Here is a 20,000-nt window from a genome sequence, read left to right as displayed (position 1 = left end):
ACACCACTACTACTACTACTACTACATTACTACTACTACTACACTACTACTACACTACTACTACTACACTATTACTACTACTATACAACTACTACACTGCTACTACTACTACTGCACTACTACTACTACTACAATTCTACTACTACCACTACACTACTGCACTACTACTACCACTAATACACTACTGCTACTACTAAACTACTACTACTTCTAATTCTACACTACTACTACACTACTACTACTACAACACCACGACTACTATTACGACTACACTACTACTACTACACTACTACTACCACACTACTGCTACAACTAAACTACTACTAATGCTACATTACGACAACTACTACAACACCACTACTACTATTATGACTACACTACTACTACTACTACTACTACTACACTACTACTACTATTACAACTACACTACTACTACACTACTCCAACACTACTTCACTACTACCACTACTACTACTACACTATTACTAATAGTACCAGTAGTACTGCACTACAGTCCAAACTGAATGTGTCCATGTGTGAGTGCTTGTTGGATGCTGTATGATGATCATAACAATGTGCTGTGACCTTGGAGTGCTTTCTCTCTGAGCTTTACTCTGGTTTACTGAGCGACCGTTGGTGCGTCTTTCTGACCAGACGTTGTTATTGGTCCCCAGATCCAAGGGCCACGCCCACTCACAGTGGGAGTGGCTCCCCAGACGTCGTAGCCCTAACCCATATCGCCAAGAAAAGCTCACGTTCAGGTAGCCGAAGCCACACAGAGCAGACAGGACGCACAGAAGGTTCCAGGACTTTTGAAGAACTCACAACTCTGGTCATAATAACAACCTGGATTCTGATTGGCTGGAGAGGCTTAAAGGGGGACCTATCATGCTCCTTTTTACACAAGTTAATATAGGTCCCCAAAACATGTTATTTTTTCTTTCATTTTTTGCTGAAAATACCACTGAGATGATGCATTCTAACATGCCTCTATACCATCCTGTTACAAAGCGGGTGTTTTTTTTGTGGAAGGAGCCACCGTCCCAAGTTCTGTGAACCAAAGGGCTTTGAGCACGGCTTCCGGGTTCAGTTGTGTTTAGTCCGTAACTTCCACTGATTTCACCTCATCAGCCCACCAACATATGAGCAAATTTGAGGGGAGAAATAATCAAGCCAGTTTTCAACTCATATTAGATCTACAAGGCCTCATTTAAAAGCTTCTTCTGACTCTTGGAAACGTTGAAAAATAAAATAAATAAAATACATCTACAATAAAATACATCTACAATAAAAACACACTGTTTTTATTGGTTTTGTTTGGAGAAATGCGCAACGGATCGCCTCTATCTAACGCATACTTTTTTTTTTTTTTTAAGAAACACCGGAATTATTTTCTGAATACTTACATTTCCATCGTCTGCGGTTTTGTCACGGGCAGTTGGTATTTATTCCTCTTTCTTTTTCAAGATTTGTTTGTTTGTTGAGTAACTCAGATGTTGGGGCCGTTCTCATTCTACCGAAGCCCCACGTGACGTAGGAAGGGGATTCAAGTCTGAGCGGCTTATTTCATCACATGTTTTTTGAAAAGGACAGATCACAACAAACTGACTGAGTTGTTTTATTTCGCTGCGTGTGTGTTAGTTGTTAGTAGTAAGTAGTAAGTAGTTAGTGGAGATCCACATGGATGTGCAAAGGTACTGAAAAAGTCAGTTTTGCATTATAGGTCCCTTTTCATTTCATTAATTCAAACCAATCGTCCTTTGAGGAGTTCACTCTCTGACTGGACCTTTCACCCCTGAATGAGCGGAAGGTCCTGGAATCCTCCTGATGCTCGCCTCACAGCCTGAGCTCCACTGCTGCTGCTGACCCCTCATCCCACCTCCAGGTCACTGGGACTCAACTCTGACTGGGATGAGAACCCTAGTTTTACTGGGACCAACAGTAAAGTTTTACTGGCATTAAGAAGAAGGTTTTTACTGGGCTAAGAGTAAACCTTTACTGGGATTAAGGTTTTACCGATTCTGCTGGCTCATATTTTAACTTCACACTGTGGAGCTTCATGGTACTACACTCATACAGTAGTACTATGAGTAGTATTATTTCTACGAGTGCAGAATGTGTCACTTTGTGTGTCACAGTGACACACAATGTGAAGCACAGTGACACAACGTAACACACAACCAAACACACAACGTGACATAAAACATGATGCACAGTGACACACGTGACACACAACCAAACACAACGTGACACACAGTGACACAACGTAATACACAACCAAACACACAACGTGACATACAACATGATGCACAGTGACACACAACGTGACACACAACGTGACGCACAGTCAAACACAACGTAAGACACATTGTTACGCACAGTGACACACAAGTTGACACAACGTAACACACAACCAAACACACAATGTGACATACAAGTGATGCAGAGTGACACAACCTGACACACAACGTGACCCACAGTGACACACAACGTAAGACACAATGTGACGCACAGTGACACACAAAGTGACACACAACATGACACACAACCTGACACACAACGTGACACACAGTGACAGACAACGTAAGACACAATGTGACACACAACGTGACACAGTGACACACAACAAGAGACTGACACAACGTAACACACAACCAAACACACAACGTGACATACTACATGATGCATAGTGACACACAACCAAACAGAACGTGACACACAGTGACACACAACGTAACACACAACCAAACACACAACGTGACATACAACATGATGCACAGTGACACACAACGTGATGCACAGTCAAACACAACGTAAGACACATTGTGACGCACAGTGACACACAACCAAACACAATGTGACACACAGTGATGCACAGTGACACAATGTAACACACAACCAAACACACAACGTGACATACAACTTGATGCACAGTGACATACGTGACACAGTGACATACGTGACACACAACCAAACACAACGTGACACACAGTGACACACAATGTGACACAATGTAACACACAACCAAACACACAATGTGACATACAACATGATGCACAGTGACACACAACGTGATGCACAGTCAAACACAACCTAAGACACATTGTGACGCACAGTGACACACAACGTGACACAACCTGACACACAACGTGATGCACAGTGACACACAATGTGACACACAGTGACACACAACGTGACACGGTGACACACAACCAAACACACAAGGTGACATACAACATGATGCACCGTGACACACAACCAAACACAATGTGACACACAGTGATGCACAGTGACACAATTTAACACACAACCAAACACACAACGTGACATACAACTTGATGCACAGTGACATACGTGACACAGAACCAAACACAACGTGACACACAGTGACACACATTGTGACACAATGTAACACACAACCAAACACACAATGTGACATACAACATGACGCACAGTGACACACGTGACGCACAACCTGACACACAACATGACACACAGTGACACAACGTAACACACAACCAAACACACAACGTGACATACAACATGATGCAACGTGACACACAACCAAACACAATGTGACACACAGTGACGCACAGTGACACAACGTAACATGCAACGAAACACACAACATGACATACAACAAGATGCACAGTGACACACGTGACACACAACCAAACACAATGTGACACACAGTGACACAACGTAACACAACCAAACACACAACGTGACATACAACATGATGCACAGTGACACACAACGTGACAAACAACGTGATGCACAGTCAAACAACGTAAGACACAGTGACACACAAAGTGACTCACAGTGACACAACGTAACACAACCAAAAACACAACGTGACATACAACGTGATGCACAGTGACATACAATGTAACATACAACGTGACACACAGTGACACAATGTGACACAGTGACACACAACGTGACGCACAGTGACACAACGTAACACATAACGTGACACACAGTGACACACAACCTGACGCACAGTGACACAACGTAACACACAACCAAACACACAACGTGACATACAACGTGATGCAGTCACACACATCGTCACACACATCGTCACACACAACATGACGCAGTGACACACAGTTACACACAATGTGACACACAACGTGACACACAGTGACACACGGTGATACAACGGACACACACTGACATCGAAGGACTTGGGCCAAAACTACAAACATCCCAGAATTCACTGCAGCCTGCTGAAGTTATACATAGGATTAGAGAGGCAGGACCACTTCCAACCAGCAGGTGGGGCTGCAAACTGAAACTGTGTTACCATGGAAGCTGCACTATAGGACTATTTGAGGTGTAGATGTGATACACCTGATCAATACCTCTGTTGCTCCGCCCCCAGTGCATGTTCACTTCGCTGAATGGCCGGTTCTTCATCTCATGCTGAGTTCTGATTGGCTTGGCGTGCCGTTGTCTTAGCAACGAGCGGCCATGATGCTTTTTGGCTGCTGAAAAAAGCAGAGGCATGACAGACAGACAGACAGACAGACAGACAGACAGGCGGAAACTCTTGTTGCACAATGTTAAACTGATGGCATCAACCCTGGTGTGTGTGTGTGTGTGTGTGTGTGTGTGTGTGTGTGTGTGTGTGTGTGTGTGTGTGTGTGTGTGTGTTAATGTGTGTGTGTGTGTGTGTGTGTTAATGTGTGTGTTTATATGTGTATGTTTGTGTGTGTGTGCATGTGTGTGTGTCTGTGTGTGATGAAACATGTGTGTGTGTGTGGGTGTGTGTTTATGTGTGTGTATATATGTGTATCTTTGTGTGTGTGTATGTTTGTGTGTGTGCATGTGTGTGTGCATGTGTGTTTGTATGTTTGTGTGTGTCTGTGTGTGTGTGTGTGATGATATGTGTGTATATATGTGTATCTTTGTGTGTGTCTGTGTGTGTGTGTGTGTGATGATATGAGTGTATATATGTGTATCTTTGTGTGTGTGTGTGTGTGTGTGTGCATGTGTGTGTATATGTGTGTGTATATGTGTGTGTGTGTGTGTGTGTGTGTGTGTGTGTGTGTGTGTGTGTTGGTGTGTGTGTTTGTGTGTGTGTGTGTGTGTAGATATGGGTACCGGTCTCTATGCAGCCTCTAAATCCATCGCTCTGAGCGACCTCATCACCACGGCCACGGCAGAGAGAAGAGCAGAGGAGAGAGACAACTATCGCCGAGGTAGAGTACTGCTACGTTACTACTACAGTACTACTACAGTACTACTAAAATACTACTACAGTACCTCTCTGGTAGAGTACTGCTACCTTGGTACTACAGTACTATAACAGTGCAGTACTACTCTGGTATAGTAATGCATTAGTACTACAGAACTACTCTGTAAGAATACTACAGAATTACTCTGTAAGAGTACTGTACTGTAGTATTCTGGTAAAGTACCGGATCAGAGCATTACTAAGTATTTGATACTGTGTAGTTGTACTAAGAGTACTGAAATGTGTTTTGAACGGAAACTGTTTTATATGTTTTGCTTTTAATATTGATGATGATTTATTGACAGGAAGTGATAACTTAATTTAATATAATTATCAACTATTTCCTGTTATTAATGTTCAACTGGACATGATCCTTCTATTGTAGTTTCTATGGAGTCACTGTCGAGCATTAGCATTAACATTAGCATTAGCATGTAGGTACAATACGAGGGGCTTTTGAATGTGGTTGCCGTGGGTACGGTCGTTAGTTACAGACAGTTATTATTATAAAATACTGACGACGGTGAAATCTGTTATGAAGCCAAACGCTCCTCCACCTCCTCCTCCTCCTGCTCCTCCTTCTGCTTCTTTACCTTCTCCTCCTGCTCCTCCACCTCCTCCTGCTGCTCCACCTCCTCCACCTTCTCCTGCTCCCTACCTCCTTCTCCTGCTCCTCCACCTCCTCCTGTTCCACCTCCTCCTCCTGTTCCACCTTCTGCTCCTCCACCTCCTCCTCCTGCTCCTCCACCACCTCCTCCTCCTTTTCCTCCCCCTCCTCCTGCTCCCCCCCTCCTCCTGCTCCCCCACCTCCTCCTTCTGCTCCTCCACCTCCTCCTGCTCCTCTACCTTCTCCTCCTGGTCCTTTACCTCCTCCTGTTCCGCCACCTCCTCCTACTGCTCCTTTACCTTTCTCTTCCTCCACCTCCTCCTCCTGCTCCTAAACCTCCTCCTGCTGCTCCTTTATCTCCTCCTCCTCCTGTTCCACCTCCTCCTACTCCTCCTGCTGCTCCTTTGCCTGTTTTCTTCCAGTTGAGGAGGTCGTGCTGGTGGAGCAGAAGAGGACAGGAGAAGAGCAAGCGCTGCAGCAGGAGAGGGTGGAGGAGGTGGAGGAGGAGGAAGAGCAGGAGGTGAAGGAGGAGCAGGAGGTGGAGGAGGAGGAGCAAGAGGTGGAGGAGGAGGAGCACACCAGAGCAACAGAGAACTCACAGACCAGTCAGCACAAGCAGGTAGTGCACACACACTGTACACACACACACACTGTACACACACACACTGTACACACACACACTGTACACACACACTGTACACACACACACTGTACACACACACACTGTACACACTGTACACACACTGTACACACACACACACTGTACACACACACTGTACACACACACACTGTACACACACACACACACTGTACACACACACACACTGTACACAGCCACACACACACACTGTACACACACCGTGTACAAACACACATTGTACACACACATACACACACTGTACACACACACTGTACTGGCACACTGTACAAACACACCTTACACACACACTGTACACACACACTATACACACACTGTAGACACACACTGTAAACACAGACACACTGTACACACACACTGTACACACACTGTAGACACACACTGTACACACACACTGTACACACACACTGCACAGACACACTGTACACACAGAAACACTGTACACACACACTGTACACACACACTGTACACACACACTGCACACACCGTGTACACACACACGCTGTACACACACACTGTACACACACACTGTGCACACACTGTACACATACACACACTTTACACACACACTGTACACATACACACACTGCACACACACACTGTACACACACTGTACACATACACACACTGTACACACACACTGTACACATACACACACTGTACACATACACACTGTACACACAGTACACATACACACACTGTAGACACACACACCCACACACACACTGTACACACAGATTGTACACATACACTGTAGACACACACACACTGTACACATCCACACTGTACACATACGCAGACTATAGACACACACACTGTACACACACACTGTACACACTTACGGTACAGTCATACACCCTGTACTCACAAACACACACACACACACACACTCACACACACACACACACACACACTGGACACATACACACACACACTGTACACACACGCACTGTACGTACATACATACACACACAAACACACACTGTGATCATACATTCAAAATGATATTTCTACTGACATATACTGTCTGTCTGTCTGTTTGTCTGTCTGTCTTTCTCTCTGTTAGACTGAGCTCACAGACACAGCAATGGACGGGGAACTTACAGCTACTGAGGTAAACAAACATTTGTAGTAGTAGTACTAGTAGTAGTGCTACTGGTAATACTACGATTACTACGAGGAAGACTACTGCTACAAGTACTACTTACAGTAGTCACTTTAAGAGGGTGTGTGCAACGTGGCTACAGGAGGAGGAGGTTTAAACGGGCGTGGTCGTGTTACTGGTGAAATGCATGCTGGGAGATGCGGGATGGGCCAGCCAAGCAGCTCCTCCTGTTCTTCCCCACGTTCCTCCTTTACCCCCCGGTTGTCGGGGATCTGCTCCGGGGGCGTGGGCCCCGGGGGCGCGGGCCCCGGGGGCGCGGGCCGCGGGGGCGCGGGCCCCGGGGGCGTGGGCTCTCTTTGGAGATCCTGTTTGGCCAGTGGATGCAGGTGCTATGGAGGCTCATTCATGTGGTTCCTAACGAACCCCCGTCACCCCCTGTGGTTCCCCCCCCGTGGAACCAGAACCTGATCTCTTGGGGCTGTTGACCTTTGACCTCCATGGGGCGGAGTTGACTGAAGACACTTCCAGCTTTGTTAAGCCTGCCCTGCATGTGTTGCGCTCCCAAGATGGTGAAACTGTCAGCGTTGTTCCATCCATGTTGGTTGGAGGTGTTGAGCCTGTTTGGAGACATGCAGCAGGGTCCACTGCTTCATCTGCTTCCTGTCTGAGCTCCATCTGCTTCCTGTCGGAGCTCCATCTGCTTCCTGTCTGAGCTCCATCTTCTTCCTGTCTGAGCTTCCATCAACAGCAGGACATTCTACTGTGAACAGGGAGAGTCTTCTACCGCACCAGGCATCACACACAGTATCTGGAGGTTTAGTATTAGGAGCAGTATCTGAAGGTGTAGTATTTGGAGCAGTATCTGGAGGTGTAGTATTAGGAGCAGTATCTGAAGGTGTAGTATTAGGAGCAGTATCTGAAGGTGTAGTATTAGGAGCAGTATCTGGAGGTGTAGTATTAGGAGCAGTATCTGGAGGTGCAGTATTAGGAGCAGTATCTGGAGGTGTAGTATTATGAGCAGTATCGGAAGGTGTAGTATTAGGAGCAGTATCTGGAGGTGCAGTATTTGGAGCAGTATCTGGAGGTGTAGTATTAGGAGCAGTATCTGGAGGTGTAGTATTAGGAGCAGTATCTGGAGGTGCAGTATTAGGAGCAGTATCTGGAGGTGTAGTATTATGAGCAGTATCGGAAGGTGTAGTATTAGGAGCAGTATCTGGAGGTGCAGTATTAGGAGCAGTATCTGGAGGTGCAGTATTTGTTGTGTCGATGTGAGGCAGCATCACAGGAGGGCGTCATCCTTTCCTGAATGGAGCGTTGTGAACTCCTCCTCCACCTGCTCCACCTCCACACAACTTCCTGGGAATGTGGCCTCATGTGGACTCCACTTTGGAACAATCTGCCTCTCTCTGCTGTCTAACTCTGTCTGTCTGTCTGTCTGTCTGTATGTATGTCACCTGTCTGTCTGTCACCTGTCTGTCTGTCTGTCGCCTGTCTATCTGCCAGTCTGACCAGGATGATGAATCAGATTTGAAGACTCAGGTACGTTGTGAATAACATTGTAAGTATTTTTATTATTTGATATATTTCAATGTATTATTTGATTGCGGATGCTCAACTTTCTCCTCCTCCTCCTTCTCCTCCTCCTTCTCCTCCTCCTCCTCCTCCTCCTCCTTCTCCTTCTCCTCCTCTCTTCTGCTTCTTCCCTCAGGAGAGTCTAGCCAGTCCAGAGGAGGTGCAGCGGGTCCAGTCCTCCATCAGTGCTCTGCGACGCTCCTTCTTAGAGGAGGCGGGAGGAGGTGCAGGGGGTGAGGGGCAGACTGAGTGGGAGCGACGACTCTCCTCCTCCCCTCTCCGCCGGCTGGAGGAGGCACCAATGATAGAGCCTCTGGAACCAGAGGAGGTGTGTCTATATCTGTCTGCCTGCCTGCCTGTCTGTCTGTCTGTCTGTCTGTCTGTCTGTCTGTCTCTCTGTCTGCCTGTCTGTCTGTCTGTCTGTCTATAGTGTGGTGAAAGAGCCAGGAAGTGTGTTCAGACCCAGGAGTGCAGATCTCTAGATGCATTCTGGAAGCTCTGGATGCACTGCTCTGGACGCCCTGGAAGCTCTAGATGCTCAGGATGTCATTTAAACTCTAGATGTTCTGGAGCACCGTTTGCTCTGGACGTCCTGGAAGCTCTAGATGCTCTGGACGTCATTGAAACTCTAGATGTTCTGGAGCACCGTTTGCTCTGGACGTCCTGGAAGCTCTCAATGCTCTGGATGCCCCGGTCGCTCTGGGCATTCTGTAAGCTCTACATGCTCTGGACGTTCCGGAAACTCTAGATGCTCTGGAGCACTGGTTGCTCTGGACTTCCTGGATGCTCTGGACGTCCTGGAAGCCCTGGATGCCCTGGACGCCCCGGTCGCTCTGGGCGCTCCCCTTGCGTGGAAGACTTAAAGAGATGTTGAGCCCAGTCCTGGCGGCAGCTTGCTGTGCCGTCCGGCTCTGTGTTCCAACAGTGTCTTCAGAATAGAACACACTCATCAGCTCTGTGCTACAAGTGCTATGTTGACAATTTTTGCTAAATATGAAATATGATGTTTTGCTTATGATATGATGTTCCTGAAAAATGAAATGATTACTCTTAAATAAAGGACCGCGGGGGGAAAAAAAAGACAAATATATTTGCGGGACCTGATTTAACCATAACTTCTAAACCTGTGGGGGCCCTTACGAAGGGGCGCTGGTTTGAGGCCCCTGGTTCATTCTGTCCATCATTTCCATGATGTTCCAACTGGAACTCAGCGCAGGCAGCAATGCATCATGAGATCTCTGTTGAGGTTTGAACTTCACGGTTCTTGTGTGTGTGTGAACATTCATTTCTTCGCCTCTTTCACACCATCTCTCTCGCTCTCTCCAGATCACAGTAGAGCAGCCAAAACGCTCTGTAGGATCTGCACTGGACAGCAGCTGCACTGGGGTAGATTATTTAAATAGTATAACTATCACTCCTCTACCTCTATCACTCCTCCATCTCTATCACTCTATCTCTATCGCTCTATCTCTATCATCCCTTTGTCTCTATCACTCTACCTCTATCACGCCCCTATCTCTATTGCTCTATCTTTATCACTCCTCTATCTCTATCGCCCTATGACTATCATCCCTCTACCTTGTACCATCTCTATCACTCTACCTCTATCACTCCTCTATCTCTATGGCCCTATGTCTATCATCCCTCTACCTCTATCACTCTATCTCTATCGCTATCACTCTATCTCTCACTCCTCTATCCCTATCACTATCTCAATCGCTCTGTCATCAACTCTATTTCTATCACTCTAGCTCTTTCACTCCTCTATATCGCTATATCTCTCTCATGACTATATCACTCTATCTTGATAACTCCTCTATCACTCTATTTCTATCAGTGCTCTGTCTCTATCACTCTCTCTCTCACCCTCTAGCTCTATCACTCCTCTATGTCTATCGCTTTATCTCTATCACTCCTCTATCTCTATCGCTTTATCCCTATCACTCCTCTATCTCTATCACTCCTCTATCTCTATCACTTTATCTCTATCACTCCTCTATCTCTATCACTCCTCTATCTCTATCACTTTATCCCTATCACTCCTCTATCTCTATCACTCCTCTATCTCTATCACTCCTCTTTCTCCCACTTCTTTATCTCTATCATCCCTCCATCTCTATCACTCCTCTGTATCAATCTCGATCGCTTTATCGCTATCACTCCTCTATCTCTCACTCTATCTATCACTTTACTCTCTTTACTCACTGAGACATTTTGGAATGTTCTGGTTTGTGAGAGAGAGAGGTTTCTCCTGCACAGTGTGTAGTTCATGTGTGTGTGTGTGTGTGTGTGTGTGTGTGTGTGTGTGTGTGTGTGTGTGTGTGTGTGTGTGTGTGTGTGTGTGTGTGTGTGTGTGTGTGTGTGTGTGTGTGTGTGTGTGTGCGCGCGCAGCCCCGCCCCTTCACGGACATGTCTCCAGAGCTGACGGCATTGATACGTTCAGCTCAGCGGCAAGACACCAAGACCTGGACCAGGACCATTCCAGACCCGACCCACGGCCTGGTCCAGGTGGGTCAGACTGGGACTCGCCAAGTAGAGCCAGTACAGACTGGTTGTACTAAGACTTCCTGTTTTTCTTTCAGATGTCAGAGAAGGTGGAGACGGTCTTCCTGAAGGCGGAGCCACATGACCAGAGCCAGCCAACCACAGAGCAGGTAGCAGCTAATTATCTGTTGGGCCCGCCCCCTAGGAACCCCCCGCCCCCCCCACCAGGTGAGGACTGGGACTCAAACCAGTCAAACCAGTCATCCAGCGCTGGGTCTAGCGAGGAAGAGGAAGAGGAAGAGGAAGATAGCATAAGCGAAGATGCTATCAGTGTGTTAGCGCAGGCTGCGGTGGAGGAGGCTGTGGAGGCTGCGCTGAGCCACGCCCACCTCCTGGAGGCTAACGCCTCTAGCCAGGAGGAACCTTCCATGAGCCCCCTCCCTCGGGGACAGCATTACCATAGTGATGAGGACCTGAAGGAGGACACCGATGGAGGCTCCTCCTCCTTCCCCTCCCCCCGCCCCGCCTCCCGTCTCCTTGTTGAGGAAGAGGAGGATGACGAAGCTAAACCTGCTGACCAGGTAAAAGCATTGGTGTCCTGAACCCAGCGCCCTCTGGTGTCCTGAACCGAGCGCCCCCCTGGTGTCCTGAACCCGGTGCCCCCTGGTGTCCTGAACCCATCGCTCCCTGGTGTCCTGAACCCAGTGCCCCCCTGGTGTCCTGAACCCAGCGCCCCCTGGTGTCCTGAACCCGGTGCCCCCTGGTGTCCTGAACCCATCGCTCCCTGGTGTCCTGAACCCAGTGCCCCCCTGGTGTCCTGAACCCAGCGCCCTCTGGTGTCCTGAACCCAGTGCCCCCCTGGTGTCCTGAACCCAGCGCCCCCTGGTGTCCTGAACCCGGTGCCCCCTGGTGTCCTGAACCCATCGCTCCCTAGTGTCCTGAACCTGGCACCCCTTGGTGCCCTGAACCCAGCGTCCTGAACCCAGCGCACCCTAGTGCCATGAACCCAGCGCCCCCTGGTGTCCTGAACCCGGCGCCCTGAACCTGACACCCCTGGTGTCCTGAACTCACTGACACCTAGTGTCCTGAACCCAGCATCCCCTGGTGTCCTGAACCCAGCGCCCCCTAGTGTCCTAAACCTGGCACGGAAGAGATTTAACTTCCTACAACCCCTGCGTCTGTCTGTCTGTCTGCTTGTCTGTCTGTCTCTCGCTCTGTTTCTCTCAGATTGTCTTTCTGCTTGTTTCCTAATATCATTCTTTGTGTCCAACAGGAAGTCCCTGTTTTGCGGAAAACTCTCACATATGAAATTCCAGGGGTGAGATCATTGTGTACAAGTACACACATATGTATACATATCTGTATATATACAGAATATATATGTATGCAATGTGTATATGTATACAGTGTGTGTATATATACACAGTATATATGTATACAGTGTGTATATGTATACACACAGTATATGTATACAGTGTGTATATGTATACACACAGTATATATGTATACAGCGTGTATATATGCGTTTATTAGTAAGAAACAACATCTGTCTAGAAGCTCATGAACTGTAAATAACACAGACCAAGTTTGTCTCTGAAGGAGGTTATTTAGAGATAAGGACGTCTGATGGGAGGACTAGTTTAATAACCAGTCTGATTCGTTTAATAACCAGTATGATTAGTTTAATAACCAGTATGACTAGTTTAATAACCAGTGTGACTAGTTTTATAACAAGTATGAGTAGTTCAATAACCAGCATGACTACTTTAATAACTAGTATGACTAGTTTAATAACCAGCATGACTAGTTTAATAACAAATATGAGTAGTTTAATAACCAGTATGACTAGTTTTATAACAAGTATGAGTAGTTTAATAACCAGCATGACTAGTTTAATAACTAGTATGACTACTTTAATAACCAGTATGACTAGTTAAATAACTAGTATGACTAGTTTAATAACCAGTATGACTAGTTTAATAACTAGTGTGACTAGTTTAATAACCAGTGTGACTTGTTTAATAACCAGTGTGACTTGTTTAATAACCAGTATGACTCGTTTAATAACCAGTATGACTTGTTTAATAACTAGTATGACTCATTTAATAACCAGTATGACTAGTTAAATAACCAGCATGACTAGTTTTATAACAAGTGTGACATGTTTAATATCCAGTGTGACTAGTTTAATAACCTGCATTACTAGTTTAATAACCAGTATGTTTCAAGTAATAACCAGTATGACTAGTTTAATAACCAGTATGACCAGTTTAATAACCAGTGTAACTAGTTTAATAACCAGCATTACTAGTTTAATAACCAGTATGACCAGTTTAATAACCAGTATGACCAGTTTAATAACCAGTGTGACTAGTTTAATAACCAGTATGTTTCCAGGTATAATCAGCATGACTAGTTGTATAACCAGTATGACTACTTTAACAACCAGTATGACTAGTTGTATAACCAGTATGACTACTTTAATAACCAGTATGACTATTTGTATAACCAGTATGACTTGTTTATAAAACCAGTATGACTATTTTTATAACCGGTGTAATAACCAGTATGTTTCTGTTATAACCAGCATGACTAGTTGTAATACCAGTATGACCACTTTAATAACCAGTATGACTGGTTGTATAACCAGTATGACTAGTTGTATAACTAGTATGTATAGCTGCCGGTGCCACTACTGGTGTTCGCATTGGCTTGTGTTGTGTGTTGCAGGTCTGCAGTAACACAGAGTCTCCAGGAGGAGGTGTCCTGCTGAGTACTACCACCATTACTGCCGAAACCTCCAGTACTACTACGACTACACACATCACCAAGGTAACACAGTACTACTACTACTACTACTACACACATCACCAAGGTAACACAGTCCTATTACTGCTACTACTACACACATCACCAAGGTTACACAGTACTACTACACACATCACTAATTTAACGCAGTTCTACTACTACTACACACATCATCAAGGTTACACAGTACTACTACTACTACTACACGCATCACCAAGGTAACACAGTACTACTACTACACACATCACCAAGGTAACACAGTACAACTACTACTACACACATCACCAAGGTAACACAGTACTACTACTACTACTACTACTACTACTACTACTACCACTACTAGACACATCACATGTGTGCCTGTCTGACATCACACAAGGTAACACAGTAGTACTACTACTACTACACACATCACCATGGTAACACAGTACTACTACTACTACACACATCACCAAGGTAACACAGTACTACTACTACTACTACTACTACTACTACTACTACTACTACATACATCACCAAGGTAACACAGTCCTACTACTACTACTACTATTACACACATCACCATGGTAACAGTTCTACTACTACTACTACGACTACTACCATACACATCACCATAGTAACACAGTACTACTACTACTACTACTACTACTACTACTTCTACTACTACTACAACTACACACATCACCATGGTAACACAGTACTACTACACACATCACCATGGTAACACAGTACTACCACTACACACATCACCATGGTAACACAGTACTACTACTACTACACACATCACCATGGTAACCTCCTCCCCAACAGACGCTGAAAGGTGGAATTTCAGAAACAAGGATTGAAAAACGAATCGTCATCTCTGGAGACACAGAAATGGACCACGACCAGGTACCTGTCTGTCTGACTACATGTCTGTCAGACTACATGTCTGTCTGGCAACCTGTCTGTCTAGCCACCTCTCTGTCGGGCTACCTGGCTGTCTGACTACCTGTCTGTCTGACTACCTGTTTTTCTGACTACCTACCTGTTTGACTACCAGACTGTCTGACTACCAGACTGTCTGACTACCTGACGGTTTGACTACTTGCCTGTCTGACTACCTTCCTGTCTGACTACCTGCCTGTCTGACTTACCTACCTGTTTGACTACCTTTCTGCCTGACTACCTGCCTGTCTGACTACCTTCCTGTCTGACGACCTTCCTGTCTGACTACCTGCCTGTCTGGCTACCTTCCTGTCTGACTACCTGCCTGTCCGGCTACCTGCCTGTCTGACTACCTTCCTGTCTGACTACCTTCCTGTCTGACTACCTGCCTGTCCGGCTACCTGCCTGTCTGACTTACCTACCTGTTTGACTACCTTTCTGCCTGACTACCTGCCTGTCTGACTACCTGTTTTTCTGGCTACCTGCCTGTATGACTACCTTCCTGCCTGACTACCTACCTGTCTGACTACCTGCCTGTCTGGCTACCAGATTGTCTGACTAGCTGCCGGTCTGACTAGCTGCCTGTCTGGCTACCTGCCTGTCTGACTACCTGCCTGTCTGACTACCTTCCTGTCTGACTACCTGCCTGTCTGACTACCTACCTGTCTGACTACCAGCCTGTCTGACTACCTGCCTGTCTGACTACCTTCCTGTCCGACTACCTTCCTGTCTGACCACCTGCCTGTCCGGCTACCTGCCTGTCTGACTACCTGCCTGTCTGACTTACCTACCTGTTTGACTACCTTTCTGCCTGACTACCTGCCTGTCTGACTACCTGTTTTTCTGGCTACCTGCCTGTATGACTACCTGCCTGCCTGACTACCTACCAGTCTGACGACCAGACTGTCTGACTACCAGACTGTCTGACTACCAGACTGTCTGACTACCTGACGGTCTGACTACCTGCCTGTCCGGCTACCTGCCTGTCTGACTACCTGCCTGTCTGACTACCTTCCTGTCTGACTACCTGCCTGTCTGGCTACCTTCCTGTCTGACTACCTGCCTGTCCGGCTACCTGCCTGTCTGACTACCTTCCTGTCTGACTACCTTCCTGTCTGACTACCTGCCTGTCCGGCTACCTGCCTGTCTGACTACCTGCCTGTCTGACATACCTACCTGTTTGACTACCTTTCTGCCTGACTACCAGACTGTCTGACTACCAGACTGTCTGACTACCAGACTGTCTGACTACCAGCCTGTCTGACTACCTTCCTGTCTGACTACCTTCCTGTCTGACTACCTGCCTGTCCGGCCACCTGCCTGTCTGACAACCTGCCTGTCTGACTTACCTACCTGTCTGACTACCTACCTGTCTGACTACCTGCCTGTCCGGCTACCTGCCTGTCTGACTACCTGCCTGTCTGACCTACCTACCTGTTTGACTACCATTCTGCCTGACTACCTGTCTGTCTGACTACCAGACTGTCTGACTACCAGCCTGTCTGACTACCTTCCTGTCTGACTACCTGCCTGTCCGGCCACCTGCCTGTCTGACTTACCTACCTGTTTGACTACCTTTGCCTGACTACCTGCCTGTCTGACTACCTATTTTTTCTGGCTACCTGCCTGTATGACTACCTGCCTGCCTGACTACCTACCTGTCTGACTACCAGACTGTCTGACTACCTGACGGTCTGACTAGCTGCCTGTCTGATTTACCTACCTGTTTGACTACCAGACTGTCTGACTACTTGCCTGTCTGACTAGCTGCCTGTCTGGCTACCTTTCTGCCTGACTACCTGCCTGTCTGACTACCTGTTTTTCTGACTACCTGCCTGTCTGACTTACCTACCTGTTTGACTACCTTTCTGCCTGACTACTTGCCTGTCTGACTAGCTGCCTGTCTGGCTACCTGCCTGTCTGACTACCTGCCTGTCTGACTACCCGACTGTCTGACTAGCTGCCTGTCTGGCTACCTGCCTGTCTGACTACCTGACTGTCTGACTACCTGTCTCTCTGCTACCTGTCTGTCTCTCCAAGGCGTTAGCGCAGGCTATCAGTGAAGCTAAGCTGCAGCATCCTGAGCTGTCAGTCACTAGAGTCGTCGTCCATAAAGAGACTGAGATGACATCACAGGTAGCCACGCCCCCTCAAGCCCTGCTCAGTTCACAATATTACATGAGTAGCATGCTAATGCTAATGCTAATGCTAATTGTTTAATGCTGCATGAGGCTGCAAGGTGTGGTTCAGAGATGTGGGCGTGGACGTTTGCTGTTATCCTTGTATAGATTTACTATACAGTATATACACTATATAGTGTAGTGAGTACTGACAGACTGCGGGAACACGACTGAGAACGGTGATGAGATGAGATCTATACTGTGTATATAGTATATATAGTGCATAGAGTGTACAAAGTGTATATAGTGTATAATATACACTATATATACTGTATTATGGTATATATAGTGTATATACAGTGTTTGCATGAGGGGTGTGTCATTAAGTGAGGAGTACCTGTATATAACTTGGTCGTTAAGTGAGGACTACCTGTAGAACGTACGGTGTCCACTGGGGGCAGTGTCACATTTTATCAACCACAATGAACAGAAAACAGAGAGGAATCTGTTTTCTTTCCAAACTTTAAACTTTAAAACTTGTAAATATGTAAATATGGATCTGAATAACGATCTTTTACAATGCATTTCCTGTTTGGACCCCGCCCCCGACAGGAAGTCAGACAATTCAACCAATCAGCTCGTTTGATGTGTTTTGGGAGGCGTGGCCACAACCCCCTTCGCTGAGGAGTATATTTCAGGCTAGCTGTCTAACTGTCTACCTGTCTCTCTGCGTCTTCTACGTTGGTGTTTTTATGTGAACGACCTTTGACCTTGTTTTGTTTCTTCTAGGATTGAACTCTGCAGTGTTGCATTGTGGGCCGTGCCGATAGGAAGACCACCTGGTGGCCACTGCTGGAACTGAGCGTTTAATAAAACACACACACACACACACACACACACACACACACACTCAGCGTACATTTTATTTTCTAAAATATCCAGACGGCAATTTACATCACAAGACTCACTGTTAATGGCACCGGTACTAGTACTACCTCTAGTACTAGTACTGGTACTAGTACTACCTTGGTACTAGTACTACCTCGGTACTAGTACCGGTACTCGTACTACCTCAGTAATAGTACTAGTACCGGTACTAGTACTACCTCTATTACTTGTACCAGTACTAGTTCCAGTACTTGTACTAACTAGGTACTAGTACTACCTCTAGTACTAGTACCGGTACTAGTACAGAGGTAGTACTAGTAGTATGAGTACCGGTACTAGTACAACCTCTAGTACTACTACAGGTACCCACATGTAGAACCAGTGAAATACAAAATGGCTGCCCTGAGCCATAGTTCTATTTCCTGGTGTGAATTGTTGTCTGCGTTAGCGTAGCATCATATTCACTGTATTTACCCACAATGCAACGGCAACGTGCCATAACTCACTATGAAGGAACTGATTCCTCTGTTTATTATTTATTTCCTGTTTACTTGTTCGTGTTTAACCGACATGTTCCTTTGGATTGAGCTGTAAGACATTCTGTCACTGCTCCACCCACTAACATTGCTCCACCCACTGGCACCTGACAAGCAGAATAAACTCTTTACCAAAAGTGTTTCCTGTTGTTATTATTATCATTATTATTGACAATAATAACAGGCATTTCCAGCGTTTTTTTTAATTTTTATTCTCTGCAATTGTCGGGCTAAAAGTGTCTGGAACAGGACAACCGCAGTACACACCGACATGGATGAGGTCTCGTGAGAACTGGGACGTTTCAGATGAATAGATGGATGGATGGACAGATGGATGGATAGAAAGATAGATAAACGGATGGATAGATAGACAGTGCAGATAGGGAGCGCTATCCATGAGTCATTCATGGTGCTACTAGCGACTGAAATCCATTATTTGTGAATTCACCCCTCAGTGGGTTACCATGGTAACACACATGTGTACATTGTACTAAGGAACAAGGAAAAATGGATTAAAGTTTTAATTTGATTTGTTTCAAAGTTGAAAACATTTACAACCATGAGTCTTTTTAGTCCTGATAAAATGTAAAAGTAAAATTTGACAGATTTCTGTGTAAAAGGTTTGTTTCAAAATATTAAAAACAGCAAAAACTTTTTCATCTCGTAAACAAACACGGCTGTACCACAGCTGGAACCAATCAGAAGCAACTAGGCTAGGGGGCGGGGCAGGAGTTAGGGGTGACTCCGGACAGGAAGAAGGCGGAGCTTAGTTCCAGCGCCTCGGTCACATGACCTTTGACAAGCTTCACGCCCCTCATGCAACCTCTGAAGGAGGACGAGGTGGTGAGACAGTTCTGTCTCACCTCACCTGAGAGAGAGACAGAGGGAGAGAGGGAAATTTAAACGTGTTGTTATTCAAAATGATAAATGTCATAGTGTGTACTTAGTGTGTACTTTTTGTACTGTGTGCTCTCAGTGTAAATACTCTGCGTGTTCTCTTACTGGGGAAACCCCCCAGGTACACGGGGTTGCTGGTCTCTGCAGAGGTGGATT

At 46.2% G+C, this 20,000-nt stretch overlaps 2 protein-coding genes and 1 pseudogene across 3 annotated transcripts in view; 2 read left to right on the top strand and 1 right to left on the bottom strand.

Moving 5' to 3' along the window:
* The window catches only part of LOC307244766 (band 4.1-like protein 3), a 30,459-nt gene extending 12,060 nt beyond the window's left edge, over nucleotides 1–18,399 (top strand). Inside the window, exons 11-23 of the mRNA XM_080020070.1 lie at nucleotides 5,100–5,207; nucleotides 6,272–6,336; nucleotides 6,382–6,468; nucleotides 7,574–7,621; nucleotides 9,116–9,151; nucleotides 9,321–9,512; nucleotides 10,511–10,570; nucleotides 11,576–11,692; nucleotides 11,767–11,838; nucleotides 14,399–14,500; nucleotides 15,287–15,367; nucleotides 17,444–17,539; nucleotides 18,313–18,399. Coding sequence (XP_079876196.1) covers nucleotides 5,100–5,207; nucleotides 6,272–6,336; nucleotides 6,382–6,468; nucleotides 7,574–7,621; nucleotides 9,116–9,151; nucleotides 9,321–9,512; nucleotides 10,511–10,570; nucleotides 11,576–11,692; nucleotides 11,767–11,838; nucleotides 14,399–14,500; nucleotides 15,287–15,367; nucleotides 17,444–17,539; nucleotides 18,313–18,318 — 1,070 coding nt within the window. The 3' untranslated portion in view covers nucleotides 18,319–18,399. The remainder of the gene's footprint in view (nucleotides 1–5,099; nucleotides 5,208–6,271; nucleotides 6,337–6,381; nucleotides 6,469–7,573; nucleotides 7,622–9,115; nucleotides 9,152–9,320; nucleotides 9,513–10,510; nucleotides 10,571–11,575; nucleotides 11,693–11,766; nucleotides 11,839–14,398; nucleotides 14,501–15,286; nucleotides 15,368–17,443; nucleotides 17,540–18,312) is intronic.
* LOC307244732 lies at nucleotides 6,602–7,313 on the top strand (annotated as a pseudogene). The gene is made up of 3 exons: nucleotides 6,602–6,664; nucleotides 7,058–7,136; nucleotides 7,307–7,313. The product of its transcript is annotated as an uncharacterized misc_RNA (transcript).
* Nucleotides 18,400–19,660: 1,261 nt separating the features above from the next.
* Nucleotides 19,661–20,000, bottom strand: part of lama1 (laminin, alpha 1) — a gene marked incomplete at both ends in the record, with an annotated part of 37,389 nt that continues 37,049 nt past the window's right edge. Inside the window, 2 exons of the mRNA XM_080020069.1 lie at nucleotides 19,661–19,815; nucleotides 19,950–20,000. The exon at nucleotides 19,950–20,000 is cut by the window's right edge and continues 163 nt beyond it. Coding sequence (XP_079876195.1) covers nucleotides 19,661–19,815; nucleotides 19,950–20,000 — 206 coding nt within the window. The remainder of the gene's footprint in view (nucleotides 19,816–19,949) is intronic.

This window comes from Zeus faber (genome assembly GCF_960531495.2).
Source record: "Zeus faber genome assembly, chromosome: 19".
NCBI lineage: Eukaryota > Metazoa > Chordata > Actinopteri > Zeiformes > Zeidae > Zeus > Zeus faber.
The sequence above is the reverse complement of the archived record's forward strand: the minus strand, read 5'-3'. Positions and strand labels throughout refer to the sequence as shown.